Source organism: Lepus europaeus, chromosome 23 (genome assembly GCF_033115175.1).
Source record: "Lepus europaeus isolate LE1 chromosome 23, mLepTim1.pri, whole genome shotgun sequence".
NCBI lineage: Eukaryota > Metazoa > Chordata > Mammalia > Lagomorpha > Leporidae > Lepus > Lepus europaeus.
The window spans coordinates 4,290,825-4,310,557 of record NC_084849.1 but is presented as its reverse complement, the minus strand read 5'-3'; the positions used below and the strand labels follow the sequence as shown (position 1 = coordinate 4,310,557).

Sequence of the window (19,733 nt, the reverse complement as noted above, 5' to 3'; positions counted from 1 at the left end):
CTGATGTAGCCCGCTGCCTAATGTCTGTGGATCCTGAGGTAGCCCGCTGCCGAATGTCTGTGGATCCTGGTGCAGCCCGCTGCCTAATGTCTGTGGATCCTGAGGTAGCCCGCTGCCGAATGTCTGTGGATCCTGGCGCAGCTGCTGCCTAATGTCTGTGGATGCTGATGTAGCCCGCTGCCTAATGTCTGTGGATCCTGATGTAGCCCGCTGCCGAATGTCTGTGGATCCTGGTGCAGCCCGCTGCCTAATGTCTGTGGATCCTGAGGTAGCCCGCTGCCTAATGTCTGTGGATCCTGATGTAGCCTGCTGCCAAATGTCTGTGGATGCTGATGTAGCCCGCTGCCTAATGTCTGTGGATCCTGAGGTAGCCCGCTGCCGAATGTCTGTGGATCCTGGTGCAGCCCGCTGCCTAATGTCTGTGGATCCTGATGTAGCCTGCTGCCAAATGTCTGTGGATCCTGAGGTAGCCCGCTGCCTAATGTCTGTGGATCCTGATGTAGCCCACTGCCTAATGTCTGTGGATCCTGATGTAGCCCGCTGCCAAATGTCTGTGGATGCTGATGTAGCCCACTGCCTAATGTCTCATGGATCCTGGCGCAGCTGCTGCCTAATGTCTGTGGATCCTGATGCAGCCCGCTGCCTAATGTCTGTGGATCCTGACGCAGCCGCTGCCGAGTGTCTGTGGATCCTGACGCAGCCGCTGCCGAGTGTCTGTGGATCCTGGTGTAGCCCGCTGCCGAATGTCTGTGGATCCTGATGTAGCCCGCTGCCGAATGTCTGTGGATCCTGATGTAGCCCGCTGCCGAATGTCCGTGGACTCACATTGCTGAGGTGTCTTGCCCGTTGCCTGCCAGCTCTGGCTGACCCCTCCTCTTTGGCCACATGAGGAAGTGGCCTCCCCGTCAGATCCCTGGGAACCTCAGCATTCGCGGAGATGATGCCATAGAGCACTGTGCTGGCAGCCCTCTCTGCCGAGTGCGTGCTGCGCACGTGCACCCGTCCTACGCTGTGTACACGGCTTGGCTCATCAGATCTTCATGCGGTCACTAGGTAGCAGGTCGGAGCCCAGGCACAGGGGCAGTGACCTGGGGCAGATGCTGCCAATGGGCCCTGAGGGACGAGGGGGAGGGAGCGAGAGGGAGCTGGGGGGATGGGTGGGGTCAGCTCACCTTGAGCCTCAGTTTGGACAGTAGGATCCTGGCAGGGTGTTTTAGCCCAGGAGGGAAAGAGTCTGAGTTAGGCGAGCTCAGACTGGTGAGGAGAGTGGACATGGCGATGGGGTAAGACTGACAGTTGAGTGTGGTGTGCGGTGGGGGAAATCACGAGGCTAGGACCCAGAGCCCCGGGGCATCAGGAGAAGGAAGACTCCTGGAGCGAGCCTTGGAGGGATCCTCTGGGGCCTGGTGCTCAGCCCCGGGGTGTGGGGTTCACAGGGTGTGGCTGCTTCTCTTCTTTGTGCTGTTCTTTCATAATTTGAAACCAGAATGAAGGCAGCGTTCATTACGTTAATAAGCCCAGAGAAATAGGCCCTCCCTTCCCAAAGGAACCTGAAAACATGGAGAAGCACTTGTGGGGTATGGGCGGGGCGGGGGTGGAGGTCAGCGCCCCAGGGCCTGAGGCGGGTCTGACACCCTGGTGGGTGTGGGCGGGGCGGGGGTGGAGGTCAGCGCCCCAGGGCCTGAGGCGGGTCTGACACCCTGGTGGGTGTGGGTGGGGCGGGGGTGGAGGTCAGCGCCCCAGGGCCTGAGGCGGGTCTGACACCCTGGTGGCAGGTTGCTGCATTGCCGCTCTTGCCCACTGCCTGCCCTGAGCTGTGTGCTTGCTGACCTGTGTCCTCTTCTCTCCCATTCAGGACACAGAACTTCTGAACACCGCCATCCTCACCGGCAAGCCTGTGTCAGTTCCCGTGAGAGTCGTGGGCGTCCAAGAGGACGGCTCCGTGGTGCACGTGTTGGAGTCCGTGGAGTGCAGGTCTGCGGATGAAGACGTCATCAAGGTAGCACAGGACCCTGTCTCCGGACCACCCTCACATGGCTCCCCTGGTCCCAGAGCCTTGCCGTGCTGGGAGGCCTGGAGCCACACTGACCCCACAGAGGGGTGAGTGGCTGACCGCAGAGTCCTGTGGGACCAGCAGGCTGCAGCCCGCTGTGCTGGGTCCCCCTCCCTGGGAAAGGGGAGCCAGACCCCTGCTCTCAAATGGAAATAACAGTCCATTCTCTTCTCTCTCTCTGCCCTCCTCCCTCTCCCTCGCTCTCCCTCCCTCCGTCTTTCCTCGGAGGACAACATTTTCCTACTTCAGGAGTTCGTGCACTACCTTCTCAGCTTTGTCGACTCCGTGTGCCTGTCAATGTTATTTACTCCGTGTCTTCTTCAGGTGTTTTGCTTTTTTGGAGGTGGCCGGTTAGCTCGGTGGGTTAGGGTGTGGTGCCAATAAATGCAGGTTTCCAAATTTAAAAACCGATTTCACCCCACTGTGAGACAAGAGAGCCGCCAGCTCCGTGTGGTAGCTGTTCACGTGCATTAAAATAGATGGCAATACAATTTCTAAAAAGCTCATTGTGTCCCACGGAGCTTCTTTGAGTAGAACTGGAGGGAGACAGCTCAGTCTGGGAATTCGACCACGGGGCATTTCCGTGGCGTCTTCACGGTGGTGGCGGCATTTCTGACTCCAGACTCTGCGGAGAACCAGCCACGGGTGTGTTTCTTTCCACGCTTTTTCTGGGTGCGTGTCGAAGCTCACGTTGCTGGCTTCTGCCCACGTGTTCCCAGCACGTTGGCAGCTGAGACCTTGTGGAGAAAGGCCTTCTGTCTTTGGAACGTCCCTGGCTCCCTCCAGGTGTTCCTGTATTGTAGAAAACTACGACAGTGCCACCTTCCATCCTCCTCCACGTTCTGGGGACTGCTGTTTGGATGTGGTCTGAAACGTGGTCTCCGGACCCGAAACGTGGTTCTCTGGCAGACAGAAAAGCCTCTAGGGGTTTCCCAGTTGTGGGAGAGCTCTGGGGTCCATTTCTCCTCCTGGTAACCTGCGGGAGGCTGTCTTCATTCAGAGAGCGTTAGATAAAGAAGCAATGGGGTATTTGAGTCCTGGTTAAAAAAATAACACAGGAAACAGGCTCTGGGGGAGCTCACTTCCTGGGCTTGGAACGTGGCTTCCCTTGCAGATGGAGGGAGTGCAGGCCCTGCCCTGCGGCTCCTGGCCGTCCTGGTATTCAGGGTGCAGCGCTGAACTCCAGGCATGGGATTTAGCACGGGCTGGGCGGAGTCCTAGGAGGTGATCTGCGGAGGTGAGAGGTACTGGTGGTGCATGGCCCGAGCTGGCCTTGGACCCTGCACGTCTGTGACCATCGCTGGGTCCTCCCAGAAAGGAGACACTGCTGAGGGCACGGGGGTTTATGACAGCCTGGGCTCTGTTGTTGCCTGGGCCTTTCATGACCTCCTGAGAGCCTGGGGTGGAGCCCCAGCTGGAGGCAGCCTTGTTCCCCTCCCTGGAGCACTTTACCCAGAGAGGCAGGGCCAAGTTCATGGACCCCATTGTGGCCTCCTGCTGGGTCGTCTCCATCTCACGGGCCTGTTCTGGTCAGTACAGTGTTTTGGGAGATGATGTCTTGCTCAGCTGTCACGTCTGTCACTTTGTGCAGGTGGGGCTTCTCGCAGGCAGTTATTGCCCCCCCCTTCAGAGGAGCACTGCGGTGTCTGCAGATCACCACGACCAGGGCTGCGTTCAGACTTTTTAGGGAGCCCAGACCTAGCTCGGATCCTGGTGCGATTGAATTAAAGCGGCCGAGAAGTGTTTGTTACGACGTCAGTGTCAGTGTTGGCAGGAAGTTTTGCTGTGACTCCGAGACGAATGGAGTTGCCCACAGAGCTGTGCCCTGGCCTTGACCTCCCCAGGGGCATCCTCGAGAACAGGGCAGTCACTGTGCCCCCGGGGAGGCGCCCCCCCGTCAGCAGAGTTGTCACTCGGCAGCCACTCCATCACAGGGCAGAAAACGCTGTGATCCCAGGAGAATCTCGCAGGAGTCAGCAGAGACCTGCCTCTGTGGGACACTGTGCTGCGGGTCTGTGCTACAGATAAGGGACAAGCGCGACATTAGCAAGCCAGGAAATGTGGTCATCCACAAACAGATCCGCTTCCTGGAGCGGGGCGTGCGTGACAGTGGGGCGCCAGAACACGAGGATGCCGACGGCATCCCAGCCTGATGTGGCAAGATTAAAGGGGGTGAATGTCAAGTTTAAAATTGAAGCTATTTATTTATTTGGGAGGGAAGGGGAACGGGGAAGGGCCCCCTTCTGTTGGTTCACTCCCCAAATGGCTGCAGCAGCCACGGCTGGGCCAGGCTGAAGCCAGGAGCCCAGAGCTGCATCTCGGTTTCCACGTGGCTCACAGGTACCCAGCTCCTTACGGTGTCACTTGATGCTTCATGGGGAGGACACCAGGAAGCTGGAAACAGGGCAGAGCTGAGACTTGAAATTGTGCCTCAGATATGTGACGCAGGCATCTCAACCCGTGACGTGGCTGCAGGGCACATGCCCAGCCTGGATGTCTACTTCCAAGTAACAAACAACACAGGAAGAGACCAGCCGAGCAGTGGCCGAACTCAGCAGTGAACAGCGCAGCAGCAGCGTGTGGGGGAGCCTGGGCGGTGCTGTCAGTGGTGAGGTCTGGTGAGGCCGTGTGTGGGGGAGCCTGGGTGGTGCTGTCAGTGGTGAGGTCTGGTGAGGCTGTGGGAGGGGGAGCCTGGGCGGTGCTGTCAGTGGTGAGGTCTGGTGAGGCTGTGGGAGGGGGGAGCCTGGGCGGTGCTGTCAGTGGTGAGGTCTGGTGAGGCTGTGTGTGGGGGAGCCTGGGCGGTGCTGTCAGTGGTGATGTCTGGTGAGGCTGTGTGTGGGGGAGCCTGGGTGGTGCTGTCAGGGGTGAGGTCTGGTGAGGCTGTGGGAGGGGGAGCCTGGGTGGTGCTGTCAGTGGTGAGGTCTGGTGAGGCCGTGTGTGTGGAGCCTGGGCGGTGCTGTCAGTGGTGAGGTCTGGTGAGGCTGTGTGTGGGGGAGCCTGGGCGGTGCTGTCAGTGGTGAGGTCTGGTGAGGCTGTGTGTGGGGGAGCCTGGGCAATGCTGTCTGTGGTGAGGTCTGGTGAGGCCTTGTGTGGGGGAGCCTGGGCTGTGCTGTCTGTGGTGAGGTCTGGTGAGGCTGTGTGTAGGGGAGCCTGGGCTGTGCTGTCAGTGGTGAGGTCTGGTGAGGCTGTGGGAGGGGGAGCCTGGGCTGTGCTGTCAGTGGTGAGGTCTGGTGAGGCTGTGGGAGGGGGAGCCTGGGCAATGCTGTCTGTGGTGAGGTCTGGTGAGGCTGTGTGTGGGGGAGCCTGGGCTGTGCTGTCTGTGGTGAGGTCTGGTGAGGCTGTGTGTAGGGGAGCCTGGGCTGTGCTGTCAGTGGTGAGGTCTGGTGAGGCTGTGTGTGGGGGAGCCTGGGCGGTGCTGTCAGTGGTGAGGTCTGGTGAGGCTGTGTGTAGGGGAGCCTGGGCTGTGCTGTCAGTGGTGAGGCCTGGTGAGGCTGTGTGTGGGGGAGCCTGGGCTGTGCTGTCAGTGGTGAGGCCTGGTGAGGCTGTGTGGGGGGGAGCCTGGGCGGTGCTGTCAGTGGTGAGGTCTGGTGAGGCTGTGTGTTGGAGAGCCTGGGTGGTGCTGTCAGTGGTGAGGTCTGGTGAGGCCGTGGGAGGGGGAGCCTGGGCGGTGCTGTCAGTGGTGAGGTCTGGTGAGGCTGTGTGTGGGGGAGCCTGGGCAATGCTGTCTGTGGTGAGGTCTGGTGAGGCCTTGTGTGGGGGAGCCTGGGCTGTGCTGTCTGTGGTGAGGTCTGGTGAGGCTGTGTGTAGGGGAGCCTGGGCTGTGCTGTCAGTGGTGAGGTCTGGTGAGGCTGTGGGAGGGGGAGCCTGGGCGGTGCTGTCAGTGGTGAGGTCTGGTGAGGCTGTGGGAGGGGGAGCCTGGGCAATGCTGTCTGTGGTGAGGTCTGGTGAGGCTGTGTGTAGGGGAGCCTGGGCTGTGCTGTCAGTGGTGAGGCCTGGTGAGGCTGTGTGTGGGGGAGCCTGGGCTGTGCTGTCAGTGGTGAGGTCTGGTGAGGCTGTGGGAGGGGGAGCCTGGGCAATGCTGTCTGTGGTGAGGTCTGGTGAGGCTGTGTGTAGGGGAGCCTGGGCTGTGCTGTCAGTGGTGAGGCCTGGTGAGGCTGTGTGTGGGGGAGCCTGGGCTGTGCTGTCAGTGGTGAGGTCTGGTGAGGCTGTGTGTGGGGGAGCCTGGGCTGTGCTGTCAGTGGTGAGGCCTGGTGAGGCTGTGTGTGGGGGAGCCTGGGCTGTGCTGTCAGTGGTGAGGCCTGGTGAGGCTGTGTGTGGGGGAGCCTGGGCTGTGCTGTCAGTGGTGAGGCCTGGTGAGGCTGTGTGGGGGGGAGCCTGGGCGGTGCTGTCAGTGGTGAGGTCTGGTGAGGCTGTGTGTTGGAGAGCCTGGGTGGTGCTGTCAGTGGTGAGGTCTGGTGAGGCCGTGGGAGGGGGAGCCTGGGCGGTGCTGTCAGTGGTGAGGTCTGGTGAGGCTGTGTGTGGGGGAGCCTGGGCAATGCTGTCTGTGGTGAGGTCTGGTGAGGCCTTGTGTGGGGGAGCCTGGGCTGTGCTGTCTGTGGTGAGGTCTGGTGAGGCTGTGTGTAGGGGAGCCTGGGCTGTGCTGTCAGTGGTGAGGTCTGGTGAGGCTGTGGGAGGGGGAGCCTGGGCTGTGCTGTCAGTGGTGAGGTCTGGTGAGGCTGTGGGAGGGGGAGCCTGGGCAATGCTGTCTGTGGTGAGGTCTGGTGAGGCTGTGTGTGGGGGAGCCTGGGCTGTGCTGTCTGTGGTGAGGTCTGGTGAGGCTGTGTGTAGGGGAGCCTGGGCTGTGCTGTCAGTGGTGAGGTCTGGTGAGGCTGTGTGTGGGGGAGCCTGGGCGGTGCTGTCAGTGGTGAGGTCTGGTGAGGCTGTGTGTAGGGGAGCCTGGGCTGTGCTGTCAGTGGTGAGGCCTGGTGAGGCTGTGTGTGGGGGAGCCTGGGCTGTGCTGTCAGTGGTGAGGCCTGGTGAGGCTGTGTGGGGGGGAGCCTGGGCGGTGCTGTCAGTGGTGAGGTCTGGTGAGGCTGTGTGTTGGAGAGCCTGGGTGGTGCTGTCAGTGGTGAGGTCTGGTGAGGCCGTGGGAGGGGGAGCCTGGGCGGTGCTGTCAGTGGTGAGGTCTGGTGAGGCTGTGTGTGGGGGAGCCTGGGCGGTGCTGTCAGTGGTGAGGTCTGGTGAGGCTGTGGGAGGGGGGAGCCTGGGTGGTGCTGTCAGTGGTGAGGTCTGGTGAGGCTGTGGGAGGGGGAGCCTGGGCGGTGCTGTCAGTGGTGAGGTCTGGTGAGGCTGTGTGTAGGGGAGCCTGGGCTGTGCTGTCAGTGGTGAGGCCTGGTGAGGCTGTGTGTGGGGGAGCCTGGGCTGTGCTGTCAGTGGTGAGGTCTGGTGAGGCTGTGTGTGGGGGAGCCTGGGCTGTGCTGTCAGTGGTGAGGCCTGGTGAGGCTGTGTGTGGGGGAGCCTGGGCTGTGCTGTCAGTGGTAAGGCCTGGTGAGGCTGTGTGGGGGGGAGCCTGGGCGGTGCTGTCAGTGGTGAGGTCTGGTGAGGCTGTGTGTTGGAGAGCCTGGGTGGTGCTGTCAGTGGTGAGGTCTGGTGAGGCCTTGTGTGGGGGAGCCTGGGCGGTGCTGTCAGTGGTGAGGTCTGGTGAGGCCGTGGGAGGGGGAGCCTGGGCGGTGCTGTCAGTGGTGAGGTCTGGTGAGGCTGTGTGTGGGGGAGCCTGGGCTGTGCTGTCAGTGGTGAGGTCTGGTGAGGCTGTGGGAGGGGGGAGCCTGGGTGGTGCTGTCAGTGGTGAGGTCTGGTGAGGCTGTGGGAGGGGGAGCCTGGGCGGTGCTGTCAGTGGTGCGGTCTGGTGAGGCTGTGTGTAGGGGAGCCTGGGCTGTGCTGTCAGTGGTGAGGCCTGGTGAGGCTGTGTGGGGGGGAGCCTGGGCTGTGCTGTCAGTGGTGAGGTCTGGTGAGGCTGTGTGTGGGGGAGCCTGGGCGGTGCTGTCAGTGGTGAGGTCTGGTGAGGCCGTGTGTGGGGGAGCCTGGGTGGTGCTCTCAGTGGTGAGGTCTGGTGAGGCTGTGTGTGGGGGAGCCTGGGCGGTGCTGTCAGTGGTGCGGTCTGGTGAGGCTGTGTGTGTGGAGCCTGGGCGGTGCTGTCAGTGGTGAGGTCTGGTGAGGCTGTGTGTGGGGGAGCCTGGGCTGTGCTGTCAGTGGTGAGGTCTGGTGAGGCTGTGTGTGGGGGAGCCTGGGTGGTGCTGTCAGTGGTGAGGTCTGGTGAGGCTGTGGGAGGGGGAGCCTGGGCGGTGCTGTCAGTGGTGCGGTCTGGTGAGGCTGTGTGTAGGGGAGCCTGGGCTGTGCTGTCAGTGGTGAGGCCTGGTGAGGCTGTGTGGGGGGGAGCCTGGGCTGTGCTGTCAGTGGTGATGTCTGGTGAGGCTGTGTGTGGGGGAGCCTGGGCGGTGCTGTCAGTGGTGAGGTCTGGTGAGGCTGTGTGTGGGGGAGCCTGGGTGGTGCTCTCAGTGGTGAGGCCTGGTGAGGCTGTGTGTGGGGGAGCCTGGGCTGTGCTGTCAGTGGTGAGGTCTGGTGAGGCTGTGGGAGGGGGGAGCCTGGGTGGTGCTGTCAGTGGTGAGGTCTGGTGAGGCCGTGGGAGGGGGAGCCTGGGCGGTGCTGTCAGTGGTGAGGTCTGGTGAGGCTGTGTGTGGGGGAGCCTGGGCGGTGCTGTCAGTGGTGAGGTCTGGTGAGGCTGTGTGTGGGGGAGCCTGGGTGGTGCTGTCAGTGGTGAGGTCTGGTGAGGCTGTGTGTAGGGGAGCCTGGGCTGTGCTGTCAGTGGTAAGGCCTGGTGAGGCTGTGTGTGGGGGAGCCTGGGTGGTGCTGTCAGTGGTGAGGTCTGGTGAGGCTGTGGTAGGGGAGAGCCTGGGCTGTGCTATCAGTGGTGAGGTCTGGTGAGGCTGTGGGAGGGGGGAGCCTGGGTGGTGCTGTCAGTGGTGAGGTCTGGTGAGGCCGTGGGAGGGGGAGCCTGGGCTGTGCTGTCTGTGGTGAGGTCTGGTGAGGCTGTGTGTGGGGGAGCCTGGGCGGTGCTGTCAGTGGTGAGGTCTGGTGAGGCTGTGTGTGGGGGAGCCTGGGTGGTGCTGTCAGTGGTGAGGTCTGGTGAGGCTGTGTGTGGGGGAGCCTGGGCTGTGCTGTCAGTGGTGAGGTCTGGTGAGGCTGTGTGTGGGGGAGCCTGGGCGGTGCTGTCAGTGGTGAGGTCTGGTGAGGCTGTGTGTGGGAGAGCCTGGGCGGTGCTGTAAGTGGTGAGGCCTGGTGAGGCTGTGTGGGGGGGAGCCTGGGTGGTGCTGTCAGTGGTGAGGTCTGGTGAGGCTGTGGGAGGGGAGAGCCTGGGTGGTGCTGTCAGTGGTGAGGTCTGGTGAGGCTGTGTGTGGGGGAGCCTGGGCAGTGCTGTCACTGGTGAGGCCTGGTGAGGCCGCTATGGGAAGAGGCTGGCCCAGCACACGTGACTGCTCTGGCTTGACTGCACCAGGGGTTGAGAACACAGGACACAGGCAGACAAAGTGCAGACCAGATCTGCCCAGAGGTGTGTGTGTCTCATATTTTTAGTATTATTATTTAATTTGTTGCAAGTTGTTTATTTAATTCGCAATTTCACATGGAGATCAGGATCTCTGGTCCCTTCTGAAAAAAAGCCCCAAGGGGCAGTAGCCCTGGTGCACGTTCCCTCCTGTGAGCCTCACCTGGAGTTGACAGAAGTCGCCCTGTCCGTGAGGCCCCTGCACCTGCTCGCCGCAGTCCCCCCGCCTCCCTCCTGCACCCACAGGCAGCCCAGGACACCTGTCACTGCTCCTCTCACCTGTGCTGCTGGTGTCCTGGTGTGGGTTTCAGAGGGAGGTGAGATATTGCTTGTTCCGTGGTCCCTGGAATAAAGGAAGCCATGTGTGATAGGTTTCACTGTCACTCTGGCGAGCAGGGAGGGAACACTGGGGAATTGGATTGTGATCTGCTGACGAGTATCTGGGCCTGAGGGCCCTTGAAGTCGAATCCCAGGAGACGTGATTGAAGGGAGAGTGAATGTTGCCAGGCTGAGGTGAAGAGGGAGGCACGGGAGCTTCTTCCCAGTCTTTCAAGGGCCATCATGTGGGAGATGAGTAGATCTGTGCGCTTTTTATATTCCAGGAGTGGAAGGTAAAAGGCTCTGCTTTTAGTTCAGTCTAAAAAAGACTGCAGCCATGGTGAGTCCTGTGGTTAAACTTCTGGGCGGACGATGCTGATTCGCACCCTGACGCCATCTTCCTTGCTGTTTGACCTGTTTGACCTTGCACAGTCACCATTGCGCCTCCAAGCTCAGATTCCTTCTGTGTAAGGTGGAAAGAGGTCTCTTCCATAGAGATTTGCCCTTGTCTCACTGCCGGAGGCACTAACCACAGTCACATGGATGTTTGGAATTTCTGAAGACAATGGTTCAAAGCCAAGTTTGTCTTTCATCTGAGCTGTGGGTGAATTCCTGGTGCAGTAGAGAGCAGTGTGTAGTCTTAGGGGAGATTTTGTGGGAAGTCCAGGTAAGAGCTCTATTTGAGGGGAGCGGAAGATCAATTTCCCTCTTAACGCTTTTTAGTCTTCTCGTATCTTTGGGAGAAGACTTGTCGGAGGTGATCTGGAGACACCCTGATCGTGCGTAACTGGGTTGTTTGTCCCATCTGTGTGTGGTCAGCCCCAGTGTGGAGTTTGGGGGAGGGGGACAATGCAGTAAGAATGCGTGTCTAAAGGAAGCAGAGGGGCTCGATCTGTAAGGCAGCAGTAATAGTGCGTCTGTGTGTCTGCATATTTATCTCCACGTCCAGAAGCTTCCGCTTGTACCCAGTTGTAAGGTCCATGGTGTCCAGGACTCTGCTCCCAGTCCTGAGGCAGTGCCTGGAGCACGCAGTAGGTGTGTGGAGCACGCAGTAGATGTCTGGAGCATGCAGTAGGTGTTAGATCACGCAGTAGGTGTCTGGAACGTGCAGTAGGTGTTGGAGCACACAGTAGGTGTTAGATCACGCAGTAGATGTCTGGAGCACGCAGTAGGTGTGTGGAGCACGCAGTAGGTGTTAGATCACGCAGTAGATGTCTGGAGCACACAGTAGGTGTGTGGAGCACACAGTAGGTGTCTGGAACATGCAGTAGGTGTTGGAGCACGCAGTAGGTGTGTGGAGCACGCAGTAGGTGTTAGATCACGCAGTAGATGTCTGGAGCACACAGTAGGTGTCTGGAACGTGCAGTAGGTGTTGGAGCACACAGTAGGTGTGTGGAGCACGCAGTAGGTGTCTGGAACATGCAGTAGGTGTTGGAGCACGCAGTAGATGTCTGGAGCACACAGTAGGTGTCTGGAACATGCAGTAGGTGTTGGAGCACACAGTAGGTGTTTGTTCTCTATGAATGCAGCAGTGAGGGACGAGCTCTCCGAGAACAAGGCTGTGCGTGAGTGGCTGGTGTTTACTGGCGCACACAGTGAGTGTGCTGGTCCTGTGTCGCCAGAGGGCACACAGGCCCTGGCCCTGACCCGCGTCTTCTGGTTCTTGTGCAGGCGTTCTGCTGTGCACACAGTCGTCCATCATCCGTGCATGCTGGACAATGCACAACGAGCCGTGGGAGCTGCAGAGCTGGGTTCAGGGGGTCCTGCACGTAGGAGCTCACCACAGCGGCCGAGTGACAATAGGGAACACGTGCTGCCTACTTATTGTGTGCCAGGTCCTGTCGTCAAGGGGGCATTGGAGGCCCTGACCCATTTCATCCTCACGGCAAGGACTTTAAGGAAGGTTCGCTGCTGATTGAAGTTCATACACCAGGACACGGCGCGCGGGAGGGTGGGGTCGTTCACTCACGTTCTCGTGTACGTGGGAGCCTGGGTGCCCGCCCGGGCAGTTTGGCTCCGCAGCCTGTGATCTCAGTGTTGGGGTGTGTGTATGTGCGTGTATGTGTGCGCGTGCATGTGTGTGTGTGCACGAGTGTGCGCGTGCATGTGTGTGCGTGCATGTGTGTGCATGTGTGTGTGCACGTGTCTGTTGGGGGCTTGGGCTGTTCTTAGGAGCTGTTGGCAGAATATAATCCTGTGGTTTCCCCTCGGGACTGGATGCTCATCGTCGTTGTCTGGAGGTGCAGAGGACTTGTGCTTCATCCACACCACCTGGAAAGCACACGTTAGTCTCAGGTGGCTGCTGGGAGAAATCCTCACCGACTTAGCAACAGGAACCTCTTATCCTGCAGACGTGGTGCTCAGAAGCTCTGGGGGAGAACTGGCTTCCTCCGGCTTCCAGGGGCTGTGGCCCCTTCCTCCAAGTCAAAACCCTCAGCGTGGCGTCTTCAGATGTCCCTCCCCACGCTGGCCCTGGGCCCTGGTTCTGTTGTCACGTCTGCTTCTCTGTGATGCTCCTGCCCCCCCATAACGACTTTTAGGATTGTATTGGGCCCCCTGGGTAACCTGTAGCAACACCTGCATTAATTACACTGTAATTAACCCGCCATAAGCAGGGTGGTTGGAAACAGTAGAAATCTGTTCTCCCACGGTGTTGGAGGCCAGAAGTCCAATCCAGGTGTTACCAGAGGCTCTGGGACAGGTTCCTTCCGCCCCTCCGATTCGTGCTGGCCCGACGTCCCGGGCTTGTTGCAGAATCACTTGGATCTGTGCATCGTTGTCACATTATCCTACCCCGTGTCTCTGCATGGCCTTCTTTTCTTGTAAGGGAGCTTGTTGTAGGACTTAGGGGCCACCCTAGTTCAGGATGGTCTCTCCCTGAGATCTTCAAAGTTATGTCTGTAACTTTATCTAAGCAAGGTCAGCTTCGCAGAGACTGGGGACTACAACCCTGACTTGTGTTTTGGGAGCCACAGTTCAACCCACAACACCGCGTGATAATATGATTTGGGGTTAGGCCATGGATATATTTTTTCTTTCTCCCTCCTTCCTTCCCTCCCTCCTCCCTCTCTCTCTCCCTCCTTCCTTCCAAGTCTCTCCAAAGTTCTTTGGAGGACAAAAGTAAAATGCAATTTCCATATTGTAACTGTGATTTAATTTTTGTGTGTCTGTCTTTGTGACCGATTCTTCTAGCTTTTATGCATTTGTAATTTTATTGTTCGTCAATGAATTGTGATTCCCAGAACCATAGAAGGCAGGCATGCGTCGTCAGCAGGGGTTAAACACATCCGTACTTGGAGAGAAATAAATGTGAACTCCATGGATCCTGAAGATTGTGCCCTCCAACTTACAGCCTTTCAACCGCAGCTGCACCCACAATAACCTGTGTTAAAGGGTAATGAAAGCACACGGACATTTTAAAGCCTTCCCTGCCCCAGGCAAGGGTCTTGTTTCCAAACCTGGCCTCTGAGGGGTAAGGTACGACGGGGGGTGTCAGGAAAATTGTAATTCCTCTGTTGCTTGCTGAGCAGTGCATGGGGAGCTGGTCAGAAAATCAAGCCTCATGGACAAGGTCATCATTTTTCAGAGAGCAGCTGCCTCTCCTGTGTAGTGTGCAAACCTAAAAAAGGCCACGGGATCGGAGTTTCCTTAAGTAGTTGGCTTTGCAGAGACGATAGGTGGAAGGTGAGTGTGTTCTAAATGTGGTCCTTGGAAAGGCTCCCCTGAGGTGGTGGCACTGAGAGGACAACACTGCTCTCCAGGTAGAGGCCTGGACAGGCATGGTGAGGACTGGGCTCTGGCAGGGCTAAGTTGAACTCCTGGGTTGGTGAACATTGTCTCCTTTATTTTTTTTAAGAAAAGATTCATTTATTTATTTGAATGCAGAATGACAAAGAGAGGGAGACACACAGAGAGAAAGAAGTCTTCCTTCCACTGATTGACTTCCCAAATGGCCTCAGGGCTGAAGCCAGGAGCCTGGAAGCCCACCTGGGTTTCCCACGTGGGTGCAGAGGCCCAAGAGCTTGGCCATCTTCTGCCACTTTCCCAGACACATTAGCAGGGAGCTGGGTTAGAAGCAGAGCGTCTGGGACTGGAGGGTTGCACGCGGTGACTTAACCACTGAGCCACGACGCCCCCCGTATAGTGGTGACTTAACCACTGAGCCACGATGCCCCCCGTATAGTGGTGACTTAACCTGCTGTGCCACGACGCCCCCTGTATAGTGGTGACTTAACCTGCTGTGCCACGACGCCCCCCTGTATAGCGGTGACTTAACCTGCTGTGCCACGACGCCCCCTGTATAGCGGTGACTTAACCTGCTGTGCCACGACGCCCCCTGTATAGTGGTGACTTAACCACTGAGCCACGACGCCCCCCTGTATAGTGGTGACTTAACCACTGAGCCACGACGCCCCCCTGTATAGCGGTGACTTAACCTGCTGTGCCACGACGCCCCCTGTATAGCGGTGACTTAACCTGCTGTGCCACGACGCCCCCTGTATAGTGGTGACTTAACCACTGAGCCACGACGCCCCCCTGTATAGTGGTGACTTAACCACTGAGCCACGATGTCCCCCCGTATAGTGGTGACTTAACCGCTGAGCCACGATGTCCCCCCGTATAGTGGTGACTTAACCGCTGAGCCACGATGTCCCCCTGTATAGCGGTGACTTAACTGCTGAGCCATGATGTCCCTCTGTATAGCGGTGACTTAACCACTGAGCCACGACGCCCCCTGTATAGTGGTGACTTAACCACTGAGCCACGATGTCCCCCCGTATAGTGGTGACTTAACCGCTGAGCCATGATGTCCCTCTGTATAGCGGTGACTTAACCGCTGAGCCATGATGTCCCCCTGTATAGTGGTGACTTAACCGCTGAGCCACGACGCCCCCTGTATTTGTTGTTGTTTCAGGTGACAGAAGCCCAGACCCAGCGTCATTAGGCCGTTGTGAGTTTACCTGAAGGCCATGGAGAAGAGGGAAGAGAGATTTCAGGTGGAATTCCACCGTTAGCAGTCCTGACAAGCATTCCTCTATCTCTGGGTGTGCATTCCCTTCTCCTTGCCACCTCCAGGAGCCACGCGGCTAAGAATAAGTTGTCAGGCAGTTTGGATGTTATTGCCTAATTTTGTCCTACTTATGCGGGTAATTTGGGCTTTTATTGTTCTGTTCTAATTGTATTTCCTGTTGGCCAGGGATAGATACTGCTGTATTTCCAACCTTTTGTTCCTGTCAGCTTCATTGTGATTTCAATATTAATTAGATCATTTGTTCATTTCTGTCTCTGGCATCTCTAATTAAGAACTAACATTTGGAATTGTTTCTGCATAGTTTAGGACTATCTCTGAACGAGCCAACACAAGCCTGCAGACCGCCCAGCCCCACTGGCACCGTGAACATCGCCACCTGCTTCCGTCCCTCTTCTGGAAGACTTGCATTTGCTCTTCTTCTTCTTTTTACATATTTATTTATTTATTTATCTGAAAGGCAGAGTTACAGAGAGAAAGGGAGAGAAAGATAGTGAGATCTTCCATCTGCTGGTTCACTCTCCCAGATGGCTGCAATAGCCAGGAGCCAGGAGCTGCTTCTGAGTCTCCCATGTGGGTGGCAGAGACCTAAGCACCTGGACTACCTCCGCTGCTTTCCCAGGTGCCTTAGCAGGGAGCTGGACTGGAAGTGGAGCAGCCGGGACCTGAACTGGCACCCATATGGGATGCCGGCACCACAGGTGACAGCTTTACCTGCTGTGCCACACACCGGCCCCTGTATCTGCTCCGGGAGCTGCCGAGGTCCAGGGTTGGGGATTTCACTAGGAATGGGCCAGATACGGCCCCTGTGCCCGTGTGTTCTGGAGAGAGGGAGGTATTCTGTGTTCGGTAAGAGGGGTGAGGATCCTGGGTGTCCTTTTATGCTTGACTCACAAGTTAACCTCCGGCTGTGTGGCTTTGCTGGTGGGTAGGGGTATCAGTTTCATATTCTGGGTCATGTGTTTCTTCAGGAAGGCCAAAGCCTTTGAGGAAAGGTTCATTGACTGGGTCACAGTAGGATCCAGACACAGGCGCCGGTGTGTGGGACAACAGGTTAAGCCACTGCCTGTGACACGGGCATACCGTATGAACCTCTGTTCGAGTCCTGACTGCTCAACTTCCAGTCCAGCTCCCTGCTAACGCACCTGGGAAAGCAGTGGAGCATGGCCCAAACACTGGCCCCTGCACCCACGTGGGAGACCTGGGTGAAGTTCCAGGCTCCTGGCTTTGGCCTGGCCCAGCCTCAGCCGTGGCAGCCATTTAGGAAGTGAACCAGCAGATGGAAGATTGTGTGTGTGTGTGTGTTTGTGTGTTTGCTTGTTTCCCTCTCTCTGTAACTTTGCCTTTCAAAATAAATAAATGTATAAATCTTTTGGAAAGTCACTCTAGACAGAGGCATGAGTGGATCGCGGTCGCGGCTGCTGTTGCCTTCTGTCGGTTTTCTCGCTGCGAGCTCTGGTGTAGCTACAGGCGGCGGACGGCTTATACGACAGTAGATGATCTGAGACAGGTTGAGAGCGTCAGATCCCTGAACCTCCACGCTTTCTTGTGCCCCTCGGATCCCTTCCCCGTGCCCCTGCACTCACTCTCGGCAACCATTCTGCTGTTTGTCACTGAAGGTTGATTTTAATTTTCTAGAGCTTTACATAAATGGAATCATAAATACGTGTTCTCTCACTTTTGGTCGTCTTCGTTCTCCCACCCAGCCTAGTTAGCCTGAGGATCACCCGTGTTGTCTGTGACTGGTTCCCTGCGGTTGTGCAGTAGCAGTTCATTGTACGGGTATGCCATGGTCGGTCAGTCTGATGGACATTTGGGTTGTTCCTGGTTTTGGCCTATTATAACCAATGCTGCTAAGAACATTCACATAAACCTTTGCACGGACATAAGCTCACATCAATGCCTTGGGAACTATAGCAGTGTACCACGGGATAAGTGTGCATAACTTTTTTGAGAAACTGCCAGACCATATCTTTAACGGTTGCCCCATTTTGCATTCCCATATTCAGGGTTCAAGGGATTCGTTAGCCCCGATTCTTTGCCAGCACTTGGTGTTGTCACTACTTTACATTTCAGCCACTTTTCTTAGGTTTGTGGAACTATGACTTTCACCAATGATTATGATAGCGAGCATCTTCCCACGTGCTGTTTGCTGTTAACAGGTGTCGGTGGGGAGGCTGTTCAAATCCGGTGCTAAATGGCTCTCATTCTGAGAGCTCGTTTTACATCGGGCTGCACTTCCTCTATCAGATGTACAACGTGAGAGTATTTTATTCCAGGCTGGGTTCTGTCGCTCCATGTCTTGAGAACGTCTTTTGGAGCAGTTGTTTCATTTCTATGAGGTCCAGTTTATCATGTTTTTCTTTTATGGATTCTGCGTTTGCTGTTGTCTAAGAAATACTGGCCTATCCCAAGCTCACAAAGTTTTCCTTATAGAATTTCTTAGACAAGTTTCACAGTTGTAGCTTTTGCATTTAGGTCTGTGATCCATTCTGAATGAATTTTTGTGTATGGTCTGAGGTGTAAGGCTCTAAATTCCTGTTTTCCGTGCAGTTCTTACAGCATCATTTATTGGGAGGAGGTTTTTTCTCCCACTAAACTGTCTTGGCACCACTGTCAAAAACTAGTTGGCCCTAAGGGTGAGGTTTTGTGTATGTACCCTCGGCCCTAATCCGTTGATCTAGGACTTCCTTCACGAGAGTACCGTGTTCTCTGCATCACGGCAGCTCGGTACTGAGCTCTGTAGCTGGGTTGTGTGAACCATTGGGTGTTTGTGTGCCTTTACAAGTTCATTTTGGTTGTTTTGGGCCTCTTGAATTTCCACATGTATTTTAGGATAACCTTGTCCATTTCTGCCAGAAGTGCAGGTAGAATTTGGGAGTTTTGATAGGAATCACTCTGAATGTTGGTCCACCACCAGAGTCCTGCCACTTCCACCATCCTTGGCCTCCTGACTCATGAACACGGGTCTCTCTCCGCAGTGTTTATTTTCAGAGAATGAGTTTTTCACTTCTGTTAAGATTGTCCCGAAGTATTTTAATGGTATTGTGAATGGAATTGCTTGCTTACTTTTATTAGCATGATGTTTATTGCTTGTGTATAAACACATAATTGGTTTCTGTGTATTGATCGTATATGCTGCGACATAATTAAACTTTAGCAGTTTTTAAAAAGTGGATTCCTTAGGATTCGCGGTTTCCCTGCTTTTTATTGGATCCCTGAGGATGCTACCAAGTGTGGGGGGGGGGGGCACGTCTTCCACCTCTGTCCTCATGAACGTAGCCAATGGCTGATGAGCAGGTTCACCGAGGACGTCACCTGGATGCCTGGTGCTTACCCGACAGGCCTGTTCTAGGCTTTCCAGGTCGGTCACTGCAGGGGTGGGGATGTTTTCCTGGTGCTGATCCCTGCTCATCTAGAGCAGGGCCTGGCACACAGTAGGCCCTCAGTAAATAGATGTTGAATGCAGGAACTTCAATCCCCAACACGGCATCCCAGAGTCCCACACTCAGCCTGCTGTCATGCCCTGCTCCTCCTGCTGTGCGGGGGGGCACTGATCTGTGGGACCCCGAGGTGCGGCTGGGGCAGCACAGCCACGCCGTGGGCAACACAGCACATCGCAGGCTTAGGCTGCCTCTCCCAACTCTCACTTGTTAGTCTGAGGGCAGAGTTACTTTGCAAAACTGTAGGGCCGTTCCTTTCGGCGAGGTCATTTGTAGGGGCCCCGGCAGCTCAGGTGTGTGGCTTCTGTGAGCGAGGGAGCTGCTGGATGTGCCTCGGTCACAGCTGAATTTGAGCTGACTTTGATTCTTTAGCCACAACTTCAAGAGCAACACGTTCTGTCTGACAGTTATTTGCAGAGACAGATGAGCTCCCTGGAAGCAGTGGACGTGTCTAATTGTCACCTTCCTGCCCCGGCACCTCTCATGGTGCCTGACAAACTCACTGTCCTCAGGAAACGTCAGCTGGGGGAATGGATGGCTGGCACCCGTGGCCACGGGCAAGGCACAGCAGGAACGCCGTGTGGCTCTGTCTTTCTTAGGTTCCATCTCTTCGTGCTGTGTTCTCTGCCACACGCGCGGCACCAATGCCAGGCCACGGCGCTGTTTGACGCTGTGGAGCCTGTGGTGGTGGACTCATGAGTGGGCCGACGCCATGTCAGTCCCCCTCGTCCCCCTCTCCCTCCCCCTGCACTGGGCCCGGCACGTGCCATGCAGTCGTGGGGGAGCTCATTGGTGCCAGAGCAGATGCCACCCCTCGTGGAGCTGGGCGGAGAGTTTGGAGTCCAGTGGACATGGCTTTTAAACGTATTTCACTCTGTGTGCGATCATGAGAAATTTGCTTTTTTTGATTTTTATCTTAATTTTAATTAATTTTTAGCAGATTCAGTATGGTTTGTGGATGTATCGCCCCCCCCCCCCCTTCCTTCTTGTCTCGAGGGCTGGCTTTGGGTGTGATAATAACCAGCACTTACTGAGCACATACTGTGTGCCAAACACCTGTGCTCTAATGGGCATATTAATTCATGCAGTATTCAAACTGATCCCATGAGGCCTCGCTTTCAGAACCTGTATTTGATAGCTGGGGAAATATGTGCACAGGAGGGGCCCCTGACTGGTGAGGGCCAGGGCAGCCTCTCAGCCTCAGGAGCTCGGCTCCGAGCCTTGGCCCTGAACCCAGCAGTGCGGGAGACCACAGTCTCACCCTGCACATCACTGCCTTGCAATGGCTGCACTGCTGTCTCAGGGCAAGGG

The 19,733-nt window shown here is 56.8% G+C and overlaps 1 protein-coding gene across 1 annotated transcript in view; it reads left to right on the top strand.

The window, feature by feature from the left end:
* Nucleotides 1–19,733, top strand: part of LOC133752336 (transmembrane protein 132B) — a 374,345-nt gene that overhangs the window by 311,679 nt on the left and 42,933 nt on the right. Inside the window, exon 5 of the mRNA XM_062182828.1 lies at nucleotides 1,856–1,999. Within this exon, the coding sequence (XP_062038812.1) occupies nucleotides 1,856–1,999 (144 nt within the window). The remainder of the gene's footprint in view (nucleotides 1–1,855; nucleotides 2,000–19,733) is intronic.